At 36.3% G+C, this 15,043-nt stretch overlaps 1 protein-coding gene across 1 annotated transcript in view; it reads right to left on the reverse strand.

The window, feature by feature from the left end:
• Positions 1 to 1,768: 1,768 nt before the first annotated feature.
• shisa9a (shisa family member 9a) overlaps positions 1,769 to 15,043 on the reverse strand; it is a 47,341-nt gene continuing 34,066 nt past the window's right edge. The window contains exons 3-4 of the mRNA XM_039685367.2: positions 7,976 to 8,101; positions 1,769 to 2,324 (exon numbers count right to left, since the gene is read on the reverse strand). Coding sequence (XP_039541301.2) covers positions 1,921 to 2,324; positions 7,976 to 8,101 — 530 coding nt within the window. The 3' untranslated portion in view covers positions 1,769 to 1,920. The remainder of the gene's footprint in view (positions 2,325 to 7,975; positions 8,102 to 15,043) is intronic.

The following is a 15,043-nucleotide window of genomic DNA, read 5'->3' on the forward strand; positions in this document are numbered from 1 at the left end:
GATTTGCAGACCGATTAAGAGTAAAGAACGGTGCTGTGCCGTCTATATTGGATCTGACAGGATTGTGCAACATCATTCGATTGTGTCGAATCATTCCGGTTGCCATTTTACAACATTGGACGTTTTCAAAACAATTTCCCCCAAAGTGCATCGACGAGTGAGTTGAAACTCATTATAATATGCAAAACTGTCATCCACTCACAGCAGTGGGCGTTTACTTCCAAGTTTTCAGTGCGAGACGCCCATAAAAAACGAGCGTTTCTGAGCTAGGCTCAAAACTAGGGTAGAAAATAGCCTATTACTTATTCATTTTGATGTTTTTGAATGCAAAAACCAAGCGAACGTCATAAGTTGACCTCAGAAAACAATATAGTAAAATTTAAAAAGCCAGTTCATGACCCCTTTAAAAGCTTTACAGTGCAGAGTTATAGTTTATATTTATTCTCATGCTTCTTTTTAGTGTAGCTTTAGTGAGTGATGGAAGAAAGGAAAAGAATAAAAACTACCGTGAATAATTAGAAAAAGTAAGATTTCACGATGCACAAACAAGCAGTTACGGCACTGCTCACTGCTCATGCACACAACATACAACAGAATGACTGAGAAGCATGGAGGAGAAAAATTTTACCAGGCAGTGAGGCTGACAGGATCCGTCTTAGACTAGAGTTATTCCACTTGATCTGGTTCTCCTGCAATCAGAGGGAAGTGCAGGAGCAGGTCATGTTCTTTGGGTTGATATTTCCAGGTTTACGCATTGCTGAATTAACTCAATTGGATACAACAAAGTTCATCGACCTGTTTACGAAAACCTCACAATGCAACATCCTGTTAGCATCAAAGACGGCGATGGGAGGGGAAAATAAAGATGAATAGAATGAGGAAAGAAAAAGCTTTATTTTATTTTCATCTCCACAATTAGCACTCCATTAGAAACAGTCTGTCTCGAACATCCTATTGAATAAAACAAAATAAATCATTATATTTTAGTAAATAATGCGGAACACAACAACTTCAACCGGCTACTTCTTGGCACAATGTACTGTATAATCTGCATAAATATATTGGCAATGGTTTTAATATAGTTTTATAGTCGCATCTGTTTGGGGAAAAATAAAATAAAATAAAATAAAATGCACCTTCTGTACGACACATTTGTAAAAGTGCAAAACAACCTTACATGTGGCAGCAGATACACCAACTGATGACATTTTGACAAATATTTCAACATGCTCGTATGCATTTGAGAGTACACGTAAAAAAAGTAATGCCGAATGTTACGCAAAAAAGGAGACCAAACACATATTTCTAAGCCTCCATGTTTTTTAACAGTGTTGCTCATGGCACGACAATGCTACCTCCGCATTATTTTCTATTTTCAGTAATGTGACCATCGCTGCTAATTCTCTTCTGACTCCATATTTCAAGCGCCATTTGTTTAGTTGCTTGACCGAGGTGTTTTATAATGAGAAAACAAAAGGCACAGCCTCAAGCCCAGTGTCTTCATGCCGCCATCATTAAATCAATATCACACCCAACTATTTTCAGTATATTATTTCAGATATGAGTTTCATACTCCACGGCAGGGATCGATAATCATTTCTGTAATGTCTCATCGCTCCAAAGCCATTCTTTCCGTCCACATTTATTAGATCTTATTGCTATTGATCTGAATCTTTACGTGTGCCAATTCTTTACATCCGTTTCCTTTTAACTTGTCATTGACGGAACACAAACACATCATTGTTACAGTGGATATAAATTGTGGTGAACGTTTCCAAGTGTCCCAGGTGGATGTTATCGTGAGAGCGTAACATGCTCACCCCTGTTGTGCCTCCAGTCCACTAGGGGCAGTGTGGAGAGTCCTTTCATGAGAATAATCACTCGGCTCTCTGCCACTTGCTTTGAAGCGTTTTCAGCCTCTCACACAGTCACCTCAGTCTTACTGTTGGTTACAAAGTAGGGTTGCGTTGGTAGGTAATGATGACTGCGGGCAGTGTGGAGCTCATTAACTCGCTCCATCGTGCACACCTTCCTAGGGCCGTAGGTTTTGCGGCGACCCGCAGTCTCTGCGTTCTCCCAGCTCCTGAGCATGCCGGGGTTTGCGATTGTATTGGAGCTGTAGGCCATCGCGGGATGGGTCACGTTGGCTTTAATGCTTTTGGGCTTCTGTCCATTCTGCTTGAGGCACGGGACCTCAGTGACATAAGAAGCTGTGGGCTCCACATGCTCCATTCTGACTGTATGAAGCGGCAGGCTTCCCTTAGCCGCCAACTCGACCAAGTGGCGGTGTTGCTTGTTGAGGAAATCACCATTGGCTTTGGCCGCTGACGAAGAGATAGAGAGGAAGAGTGAGGTTAGTTCAAGCTCAAGGGAGATTGCAGTAATGTGAAGTTGTCATACATAAAAGTTTCATATAGTGAGAAACTGAAATTTTATGTACCCAGTTCAAAAAAGCATTACTTGAAATTATGCGACAAAAAATTGCCTATCACTGAGGAAAAAGTAGAACAGATGCTATTACTCCTGAAGAGAAAAAAATATATTGGACTGTTTTGAACATTATGTTCAATTGCTGTTGTTTCTGTAGAAAAGGGGGCACACTGTGTACCTACTCTAATGGTTGTTTTTGGTTGAAAGGTTATAGCATAAATGTTGAACATATTATACAGATGTTAAAGAGGTCATGTCATAAAAAAATTAATCATTAAGAAGGGGTCATATCATATTTTTTATTATTTATATTTTTATGAAACTTATTTTTTTAAATGTTTTTGTTTTATAACAAAATCATAATATAAAATAAAATATGTAATATTTTAAAAGAAATATTGGTAACACTTTACAATACGGGTGCACTAATATGCATTAATGCATGCTTAACTAATGCACAGATAATCATGAGTTAATGTATAACTCTTGAAGAACTACAGTAAACCATTCATTAATGATTACTGCATCAGCAACTAATAAAGATTCTGTAGGATTAATAGATTAAGTAATACATGAATTGCTATTAATTCAATGTGTCGTTGTGTATTAATTTCTTAATAACATATTTTATTAACTAATAGTGTAAATTAATGTGTTAATTACCACAATTAGTCAAATGCACTTCAACTTCCAGTTGTCTGCTTTAATTAATCGTTAGCTAATGATTTGCAAAGGCATCATTATGTTATGACTTTACTTGTTGGGGCACATCATTATTAACTAGTAATTTAGTAATTGAGGTATTTTGCACATGAATTTGCACTAACAATCAAATAATTAATCATGTATTAATGCATATTAGTGTACCTGGAAGTTGAAATACAAAGCTTTGGCTTATTCTGGTAATTAACATATTCATTAACACTACTAGTCAAAAATGAGTAAATATGGAATTAATCCACAATTACATATTTAATTAATAACAATTAATGTATTAACTAATACATTAACCTTACAGACTCTTAATTAGTTCCTAATGTGGTAATCATTAATGAATAGCTTAGATAATCATTGGTTACACATTAATTCAGTATTATCTGTGCATTAGTTAAGCATGAATTAATCCTTATTAGTGCACCTGTATTGTAAAGTGTTACCGAACTATTTTAAAAAAAAAATTAAGTAGGACCCCTTTAAATCAAATTTATTTTAATAATTAAAACGATGTTCATCTGAGTGAAATGGATAATCAAAAAAATAAAAATAAAAAAATGGCTGGGACTTGGTTCTCTCCATCGGTTGTTGATATGATGGAGGCAGATCTGATTGTGAGCTTGAGGTCTATTGTAAGAAAGGGGCGGGGTTTAAGATTGCACAATACGGCACCGTTTTCAACTAAAAACGTAAAACGTTTAGTTCCGTGGGGAACAACTATTGAAGCACACCCAGTTCACAGTTGGTTCTTTAATCCCTCTCAAAGAAGAGTAGTGTCAGCTGTCTTACCTCGCCTTCTTGAAGTTAAGCAAACACAATCACCACTGAACACAATTTGGGTAAAGGAGACCAGATTGACTAGGCAACGATATGGAAAAAAATTCTGTAATAAATTGGTGATTCAAAAAATGCAAATCACCAATTTATTCATTTCAATGTACTGGCCACCAAAGACACGTTCCATCACTAAAAATCATCTCCAAATCCTCACTGTAATTTTTGTACCAACCCTACCAACACGTGGGAAAATTCATGCATATGGTGTGGAAATGTGAGAAGGTTTTTTGAGTTTTGGGAAAAGATTACATCAGTATTGTCTAATAAGATGCAACCAGCTGTACTCCTTCTCTAAATGATGATTCCAATTTAGGTTTCACTGAGCCACAAAGAAAGATCTGACTGGCAGGTCTAACATCTGCCAAAAAGATAATTGCACAAAGATGGCTCCCAATAATTTATCTGTGCGACACTCGCCATTTCAGTTACATTATATAGTAATGTTATAACTTTTAACAGCTAAGCCAAAGCCAACCCTGCTCAACCTGCTGCAGATGAACTGACAGGAAAGCTTTAAGATGGAATGATTTAATTTGTTGGACAATTTGAACTTGTAAACCTCTGATGATCTTTGTTATTATACTTATCCTAAGTTTCTCATTTTGCAGTCTGTATCTGTGTTTTGTGTTTATGAATCAAAATTTTTATTGCAATTTTATTACAAGTAACAGTGAATCCAATCCAAGAGTTGAACAAGGTTTTATCTGTTTAGCAATTCAATCTGTGGACAGTGTAAGTACGGCATGTCGCGTTCCTCTGGGTGATGTGTCATTTAACCAGGTGATTCATGTTTGTAAGGGGATCATTACTCTTAAGCATACTGGGGATCCTAGTGTGGCTTCCTCAGTCTGCTTTTGATGGTCGGCTGCTTTGACGACCTTGAAGATCAACTTTTCACGCTTAAAACGAGTTTGGTCTGCGGTGTGATGATAAATCTTATTTATTGCTCGTCTGCCCCTGTGGGAGAAGACGGAGACGTTGTGCGTAGCGGACATTTTTTCACAGTTGCACCGCTCCCTGTATCAGATACATGGATCATCACAGCAGACGGGTGAATCAATTACAGTGCTCAACAGTGCACATCGTCAAGAGCCACAATCAAGATGAATCGTGGTTTTGTAATAGTGCCCCCATCGGCTCGAAAGTCCGTGACTCCACCACGCATGGAGTTAGTGTCATCAGGATCTCAAAGGGTTTTGGTGGGAGGATATTCTAGAACAGGCCTTTATTAGAAGCTCCACTTCTCTATGTCGGGTGGAAATCCAATTTTGTGACCTTAGATATGTATTTGGGGACTGAGAGAGAGAAGTATTGATTTGTAGAATTGGGACTTATCAGCACTAACACCTCTGCACCTTTGGGAATTTTCATGGAAAAGGCCATTAAATAAGAAAAAATAACAATGATTCCAGAGGGTCAGTTTTTCTCTGCTCTTTAGGCATCGCCACATTGATTGAGGAATTCTCAGGAGAAACAATTGTGGCAACAGTTAAACCATGGCATTATATGCATTTGTGTATTTGTATTTAGCAGACATTTTTATAAATAGCAACTTCAAAACAGGGTTATATATTCAAATCCACCAAAAAAAAATGTGTTCATAAACAGCTGGGGAACATGCCTCTCTATACATACCACCTAGTGGTTACACCATGATTCTACGCTTTTTCTCTATACTATAACCAGAAGGTGCTAATTTTCTTCAAAAAATATATTTTTTTTTCTGAAGGCCCAAACTCTATATTAAACAAAAATATTGCATTAAGAATTTAAAAAAATATATAATAATAATAATATATATATATATATATATATATATATATATATATAGAAATATATATATAGAAATTTCCATTGAAAAATAGACCATAAATATTGCATAAATATTAATAAATTCAATCAAATTGTCTCAAAATACTAAATTAAAAAGAATAAATATTATATAACAAAAATAAATTGCATTGGTTTTGCTGGGATGGAAGAAGTTTCATTTTTAGGCCTCCGGTCACTTCTGACCGGGAAGGCCCAGGACGTGACTCATAAAGGAAGACCATCAGAGGGTTAATACAAGGGGGTTGTAAACATTTCATGTTTTCTAATATGCCATTTCATATTAAAACATATTTTATCTGATTTTTTTTTAAGTCATGAAAATGTATTGTAGTTTAGTTTCAGTTTTCCCAGTTATGTTTATTTCAATCTCTGTATGTACACTCATCGCCCACTTTGAATGTGAAATGAACGTCAAAATGGATTTTTAATGATGAAATAGAATAGACAATTTTAAAAAAATTGCATTGGTTTGCAAAATTTGCAAAAGTGCATAGACTTTCTAGCATTAATATGAGGCTATAGCAACATTTAAGTAAAGGACAGTCTGTTTTGCACATTTGATTGGCACATTTGACACATTAAAGCTACACTGTGTGATTTTTATCCCCATCTAGCGGTGAAAGGGTATATGACTATCCAGTGAATATTAGTTTCTGTTCCTCTCAATTCCGATTTCGTTTTAACTCCTACGGTGGACAATGTAGTCCAAGATTAACATGGCTTCCAGTTCGACCTCGTCCATGAGTGTTAACTCAAACGTAAACGCGAAAAGCGAAGCTTGAATTAACGGGTATCTTTGGCTAATGTACTTTCAAGATGGAGGGGCAACATGGCGACCGACACTAGAACCCCTTACCCGTATGTATTTTCAATGGCATATTATACACTCACGAGAATACTTTATTACTTGAACGAAGTAAATATACATTAATGTACATATATTGATGTAATAATGTGCATATATGTTTGAAATATAAGTGTTTTTAGCTAAGAATAAACTAAAAGAGTTACACAGTGTAGCTTTAAGCTACGAACTTCCCGGGCCACAAAGAATGTAACTCTATGCTGAGTAGTCTAAAGGTATAAGATTATTATTATTATTATTATTTTATGTTTTTTTTATGTTTAGGGGGCTAGATAACTGGTCATAGTCAGTTGATTACTTCATTGTATTGTTATTGTTTATCACTGGCTTTAGTATCATAAAAGTATGCATCTGTTAAAGCATCTGTTTGTGTTATGTGACGGTGTCGCAATGAGTGTGTATTTTATAGTAAAGCAGACACAATTAATTACTTTTGGTGTAGTGGTAATAGCATAGTAACCTGTCTGTATTAATGTCAAAACTGCTGAAATTGTGAATCTAAGGCTTGGTGAGTCAAAATGGCTCAGGCGATTTTCCTTTCTGTGTTATGTAGTGATATAATTCAATGCTCTTCCATCTGTATTTGCTCAGTAGATTTTAGTTTCATAGTTGTTGTAGCAATAGTTTTTTTTTACAGTCTGATAAATACACGAATGGGCCATATACTGTAAGTTTTTAAAATCTGGTAATAGTTTGTGTTACATCACCGCCCCCACTTGTTACAGTACATCATACAACCCCTTCTTTAGTGCTCAACTGGTGCCGGCTCTGCTTGAACATGACGATGAGTTTACTAAACTCAAATTGCCTCAATAGTCACCAGATCTCAATCCAATAGAGCACCTTTGGGAAGTGGTGGAATGGGACATTCGCATCATGGACGTGCAGCCGACAAATCTGCAGCAACTAACATTGATATTTCAACTTCAACATTGATAATCATAAGAAATGTTTCTAGAGAGCATATTCGAATGATTTCTGAACGATCATGTGACACTAATAGCTGCTGAAAATTAAGCTTTGCCATTTCATTATATACATACACACACAGACAGTTTTCCTAATAAGATATATTTGAAAACTCCCAAGTGAACTGTAATGAGGTACAGTGACTCTCTTTCAATACAGATCCAGTGATGAAACAACTCTCAAAGCCTCTTATTCTGGGATTCATTAATCATTTGTAAAATATTCTGTGGTAAATGCTATGTTCAATATTGCACAGGAAAGATCCACATGATAGTATAACAATGACATGCTAAAAATGATCCTTTCGAGCGTACTGTATATCCTTACCCACGGCCTTCAGTGAGGCGTATTTGTTGAGCTCTTTTGCCAATTGCTGTTGCTCATAGACATGGGATAGCTGGTTGAGGGCTGGATACTGGTGCGTTTGCATCATGTTGTTTATCTGGCCGCCTTCTGCAAACAAACAAAAGAAAAAACATTGTTAAAGGGTTGCATCATTATTTTGTCTTAATGTACACAATGGTTTAGTCATCCCATATACAGTAATATGTCTTGCTTACTGCTGACTAGTGTCACTTGGGATTCAATTGCCACCAATGACTAAAAAGAAACAGACACATAAAGGCTCTAAAACTTTTTGTGCATCCAGTAGGTCGCCGCCGGCAGACGAAAGAAGAATCCAACTGAATGGATCTGATAATGAGCTGTGCGATGATATGTGTATGCGGCTAGTGTCGCAACCCGGTCCAATCTGCCTCCTGTGATGTGACAGTCAAAGAATAAGCGATGGTATGTATATACAACCGCTCGCATTGATTTCCTCCCTTGACTTCCTCCTGTTCATAGAGATGAATTGTCAGCGGTGAATGACGATCAAAGAGGTGTAACCTGCGTGGCAAAGCTGTCAGCGCAGAGCTCCTGTTGTGACTAATTAATCACTTAGCCCTGCAGCAGGGTTGCTGACACACGTCTGTACGGAGCGCCACGCAGTGAGTCATACCACACCAGACATCACACAGATTACTGCTCAACAGAGCTTCTGAAAAACACTATAGACTATACTGTACACCCATTAGCACTTTTCTCCAATGTTTTCGTCAAATAATAACAGATCATTTTCCTTTGTTTTGCCGAAGAAAAATATCATTTATTTATTAACAGAAGTTCGTCGTTACATCCTTTTATGTAATGTGCAAAATTGGATGACTCAGGGAAACGGATACTGAACACTTTGAGTGCACCAGTGGTCAAGTATTTGAGTAAATGTCATTAGTTACTGTACTTTGGCTACTTTGTATCAACACTGTAAAATCTAACATTGTTCTTACTAAGAATTTTATGTTAACTTTACTTAAAGTGCAATAATTTGTTGAACTTACTTAAAATTTCTTAGTAATCTGTACTGTTTGCATGTGTGCTTTCGTTACTCAGAAAAACCTAGTAAACGTTACTTGACTGGTTTGAGTACCATTTTCAATTTGAATTGGCTCATTTTCCAGTCATCTTGAGTGTTATTGTCAATACACCTAAATATTTTTGGGAGAACATCAAAATTCTTTAGTTGACTTGTTGATTTCCCTTTCTCACCATTATTGTGATTGATGTTCCCTTTGGTTGGGCACTTGGAACTTAATTTATATTATGGTTCTCTTCCAATTGTTTGCAGTGATGCAACTTGAAATCATAATTATTTGATTTCAAAGGAAGTGAAGTAATTTATATATATATATATATATATATACAAACACACATTCTTAAATTAATTAATAAATTATATATAACATAAATATATTTCATGTATAATAATGATCTTTTAACATTTTATTGCTAACGCTTATGGCATAAATCTTTAATTGGGTTGATATAATCCCTTTATATTTGTGACAATATCTTGCAATTTTGGTTGAGTCACACACAGACTTCAACATTCAGCATGCAAACCACAACAGTGGTAACATTTTAAAAAACTCTAAAAAACTTTAATTAATTAGACATTACAATTTTATTTGCTGTCTCTTTTCAGTATAACCCCAATAACGATAGCAAATAAAATTGTAATAAAGCCAAAAATAGTAAAATAAAGCAATTAATTTATTCATGCCGCAATGCACTCTGGGAGTACACTTCCTCGGTTCACAGATACTGGAAAGTAAAAGATCAAGTATAGTATAGAAATTATTTTAAGTTACTGGAACTCTCTTGTAAGTGTACACTACTAGGCATGCACTTAAGGACTACATATAATTCCTATTTCACTTTACTCAATTTTTTGAGTGCAATCGGTTTGCATGCTTTTTTCAAGTAAGGTGTACTAATTGGATTTTACAGTGAAGGATATAGAGTGCCGAAGTTATGACGTCACTTTGTAGGACAACTCGGAGGTTAGCGGCGCATGGGTTTTCTCGATTGAAAAGCTATGCATTTTCCCCATAGACTTTTGGAAAATCGCAAAAAATAAGACTAAGAGTTAAGTGACCCTTACACTTTTTGTCTATCAAGAGAATCTTTACAAGTTAATCCAAAATGTATACATTTTGAAGCCTATATAAAATTTAAAAAACACAAGCAGGTTATAACTGGTGTGTTTTATGTCATAGATCAAAACGTGAAAATATTTACAGGCTTAGTTCACCACAGATCTTATTTCAGGCGATTTAGCAAAAATCAGCCCATTCTCATCCCAAGGCGTCATGTACTGACGCTTTTGCAAATGCGTATACATCCAACGCACATGGCACCCTTTAGCGTCAATATGAGACGCAGATATATATTCCTCCTAGTGGTCTAAACCTACCCATAACCGAAGCATTGACACTAAAGAGTGCCATGTGCGTTGGATGTATACGCATTGTCAAAAGCGTCAGTATATGACGCCCTAGGATGAGAATGCGTTGCAAAAACCCATTCAACTCAATTCCGCGTTTTGGCCTACAAGTGACGTTATAACTTCGGCACTCTATTAGCAACTTTTACTCTACATTTTTGAATAAGTATGTCCTCTTTAATCCAATTCATTTGTAATGACTAATGTAATGGCACCTAACTTTTTCTGCAGCAGTTTTTTTCTTCTGTTTCACCCTTACAAATGTGAGTGTATTAGTTGGTAGCTGCTGGTTTTGCAAGTGTTTTATATTTGAGATGAGGACATGGCTGCTGAGGCCAAAACCAGTACGTCCACTGCAAGTGGGCTTTGACTTTTTAGGCTTTAATTAGAGTTAACATTATTTTATGTATCCATAATATTGAAGGATATTGGTTGATGTCCTTTTTGAGCACTTGAGCTTAACTGAGACTGTGTCAAACTGTGTCAATATTGAGGTGTTCAGGTTTATTTTGATTTTAGAAAATAAGCATGTGATTGCTCTTCTCACAACTTTTTCTTGTTTTTTACTGGTATGTCTCTGAGGTGTTGAGTATTGCATCTTGAGTAAAATACTTAAGTACTGTTACAATAAGATACTCTGTTGCCTGCTCAAGACTGTGTGATTTCTGCAATTCTATAAGATCTTTACCAATCACACTATATGACATGGATCTAATAAACTTGGGTACGTACTTTGAGTATGTAAACTATTAAATTGTAGGCTACGACACAATTTAGTATAGAAGAATAAAACATCATTATTAGCATGCACTAGTGGTAAACAAACAGAGCAAGATGAATCTCACTTTGGCAGTTGTGAATTTTATGTGTGCTGAAAAAAAGAAGAGGATGCGAAAGAGAAGAATATGGACACGGTCATTGCTAGGGAAAAGAGGCCAACTTGGAATGCATTTTGCAAATGGAGGTTGATGTAAGTAGTTTTAAGTTTAAAGGAGTAGTTCACTTTTAAAAAAAACGTTTGGTGAAAATTTACTCACCCCCATGTCATCCAAGATGTCCATGTCTTTCTTTCTTCAGTCGAAAAGAAATTAAGGTTTTTGATGAAAACATTCCAGGATTTTCTCCATATAATGGACGTTAATGGGAGCCAAAACGGTTCAAGGTCCAAAAGATAGTTTCAGTGCAAACTGCAAACTGTTCAAAGGGCTTTAAATGATTCCAGACGATGATTTCAGCGCGTTCGTGACTCTCCTTTTCGAACTCGTTCATCAAAATGAACGAACCTTTTTTCGAGTCATTTGGTTCATTCAACGAAGAAAATCAACGAATTGACTCGGGGAAAAAGATTTGTTCATTTTGATGAACGAGTTCGAACAGGAGAGTCATGAATGCGCATCAGAGCAAGCCGAGCATTCTAGCTTATAAAACTTCAACTTTTTTGTTTTTTAACGATCGATCGTTTCGCTTGATAAGACCCTTATTCATCGTCTGGAATCGTTTAAAGCCCTTTGAACAGTTTGCACTGAAACTGTCTTTTTGACCTTGAACCGTTTGGTTCCACTGAAGTGCATTATATGGAGAAAAATCCTGGAATGTTTTCATCAAAAACCTTAATTTCTTTTCGACTGAAGAAAGAATGTCATGGACATATTGGATGACATGGGGGTGAGAAAATTATCAACAAAAGTTTTTTTTAAAAGTAAACTACTCCTTTAAGTGCCATGTCTCTTTGATCAATATGCCGTAGGTCGTAGCAGCAAACACAATTGACTTAGATGATCATGCAAAATTTTTCACACTTTTAGAAAATTATTGCAGGCTGTCGTTGGTCGCAAGGCCGTGACAACGGCCGTCTTTGACCCTCTCTCACTGTACAACATTGGACCACCGTTTAAGAGCAATGATCATAGCCACGAGTGGTCATCTTTCACCAAAAGTGAAATGAAAAAGTCTAAAGTAAATGCAAAATAACATCTGTACAATAGAAGGAGCAGCTCAAACATGCCTTTCACCTGCAAAGCTTCTGCGGAAAGAGCAGTTGCAGGGCGGCAAGTTCAAACTAAACGGACTTTTAAGAGATACGGTATACAGTTATTCAAATCACTTATTAAACAGCATTTCGCCACATAAATAATTATGGACATAAGATACTGTATGTCGATTTCAAATTGTACCTGTTTGTATCTCATAATCCAACAGTGTACAAAACAAAAGTCCCAAAATGGCAGCAGCTGCGTTTGTTTGAAATAAGAGAGAGCGAGTCCACGATACTGGATGGCATAATTAAACAACTGTACACAAAATATTTATTCGACTGAGTTTTAATATTTTATTAGCTCACCAAATGCAAAACTTCCACGAAGAAAAACTGACTTGAGTAACCCAGATGAGCCTCCATTATCTGTTTTGAGTGTTGTTATCTGGGAATAATTTAGCTGCATGGCACTATTGACCAATCAGAATCCAAGTATTCCACAGAGCCGAGTAATAATAAAGTGAGATTAAATACATAAAGTATATTTGTGTTATTTAGCATATTTAATTACTGCCAGTTTGATTCATATTCTGAATTCACATTTCACTGTTTTAATTCTTTTTGAGAAATACTGAATCTGTTTTTGTGCACATGAGATGAGTAAATAAATGCTCACATTTACTCTAGAACTACAATAACCATCATGTTTACACAGCACCACAGAATGCCTTTGCATAAATGTGAACTTTTTTAAAATCCTTATTTAAAAAGTAACTCAGACATTTTGTGAATTTAAAAGTAGTACATTTCTTTACTAGTTACTTGAAAAACGTAATCTGACTACATAACTCATATAACCTACAACACATGTGACACTGAAGACTGGAGTAATGGCAGTAATTTAATTACTCCAGACTGGAGTAATTTATTACAGTAGAAAACAGTCATTTTAAAAGGTACACTGTGTAGGAATTCCGTTTTTGTCAAACGGCGACTCCTGTACTGTCGTAAATAACGTGTGGCCCCTTTAAGAGCTGCGTGCGCTGGGTTAATTCTGTTTGATGCTCATTTTTATCCTATTTTAAGTGAAATCCTGACCGAGTGAGACTCTTATCCGGTTTTCTTACGCGGTCAGTTTCTTGTTTTCTTTTCCTGGATTCTTCCGAGCCTGTGGTCACGTAACGGTTGTAAAGCGATATGTTCTGAAGGCATTCTCCAGGTCACATGACCTGGCCAAAGACGGTCCGTTTCCTCCAAACTTCCATAGGAATTATTTCGAGAGGGCAGCCGCACGGAGCGCGGAGCATTGATAGTGTCAAGCGCTGTGTATTGGCGTTAAGAAACATTTAAAATAACTCTTTTGGCCAAAAGTTACACAATGTGCCTTTAAGTTTTAATACTATTTCCAAATATTATTGAATTTACTGTATCTTGTCTAAAGATTTGGTGAATATAAGTGACTTCAATTCTTTAGATAGGGGAGCGAGCCCTTTAAATACTTAAAATTTTATTTTAATCTAGTTTTAAATGACAGTTTTAAATTTTAATCTAGTTTTAAAGGACAGTTGTAAACTGTTTATTGTGTCTTTTTAATTGATTTATTTTTTTACATTTTTTTTTTTTTACAATATTTTTATTCATTTGGTACAAACCCAATTCCATAAAAGTTGGGACACTGTACAAATTGTGAATTAAAACAGAATGCAATGATGTGGAAGTTTCAAATTTCAATATTATATTTAGAATACAACATAGATGACATATCAAATGTTTAAACTGAGAAAATGCATAATTTTAAGGGAAAAATAAGTTAATTTTAAATTTCATGGCATCAGCACATCTCAAAAAAGTTGGGACAAGGCCATTTTTACCACTGTGTGGCATCCCCTCTTCTTTTAATAACAGTCTGCAAACGTCTGGGGACTGAGGAGACAAGTTGCTCAAGTTTAGGAATAGGAATGTTGTCCCATTCTTGTCTAATAAAGGCTTCTAGCTGCTCAACTGTCTTAGGTCTTCTTTGTTGCATCTTCCTCTTTATGATGCGCCAAATGTTTTCTATGGGTGAAAGATCTGGACTGCAGGCTGGCCATTTCAGTACCCGGATCCTTCTTCTACGCAGCCATGATGTTGTAATTGATGCAGTATGTGGTTTGGCATTGTCTTGTTGGAAAATACAAGGTCTTCCCTGAAAGAGACGATGTCTGGATGGGAGCATATGTTGTTCTAGAACTTGGATATACCTTTCAGCATTGATGGTGCCTTTCCAGATGTGTAAGCTGCCCATGCCACACGCACTCATGCAACCCCATACCATCAGAGATGCAGGCTTCTGAACTGAGCGCTGATAACAACTTGGGTTGTCCTTGTCCTCTTTAGGCCGGATGACATGGCGTCCCAGTTTTCCAAAAAGAACTTCAAATTTTGATTCGTCTGACCACAGAACAGTTTTCCAATTTGCTAGAGTCCACTTTAAATGAGCCTTGGCCCAGAGAAAACGCCTGCGCTTCTGGTTCCCGTTTAGATATGGCTTCTTTTTTGACCTATAGAGCTTTAGCCGGCAACGGTGAATGGCACGGTGGATTGTGTTCACTGACAA

Source organism: Pimephales promelas, chromosome 17, assembly GCF_988280905.1.
Source record: "Pimephales promelas chromosome 17, fPimPro1.hap1.1, whole genome shotgun sequence".
NCBI lineage: Eukaryota > Metazoa > Chordata > Actinopteri > Cypriniformes > Leuciscidae > Pimephales > Pimephales promelas.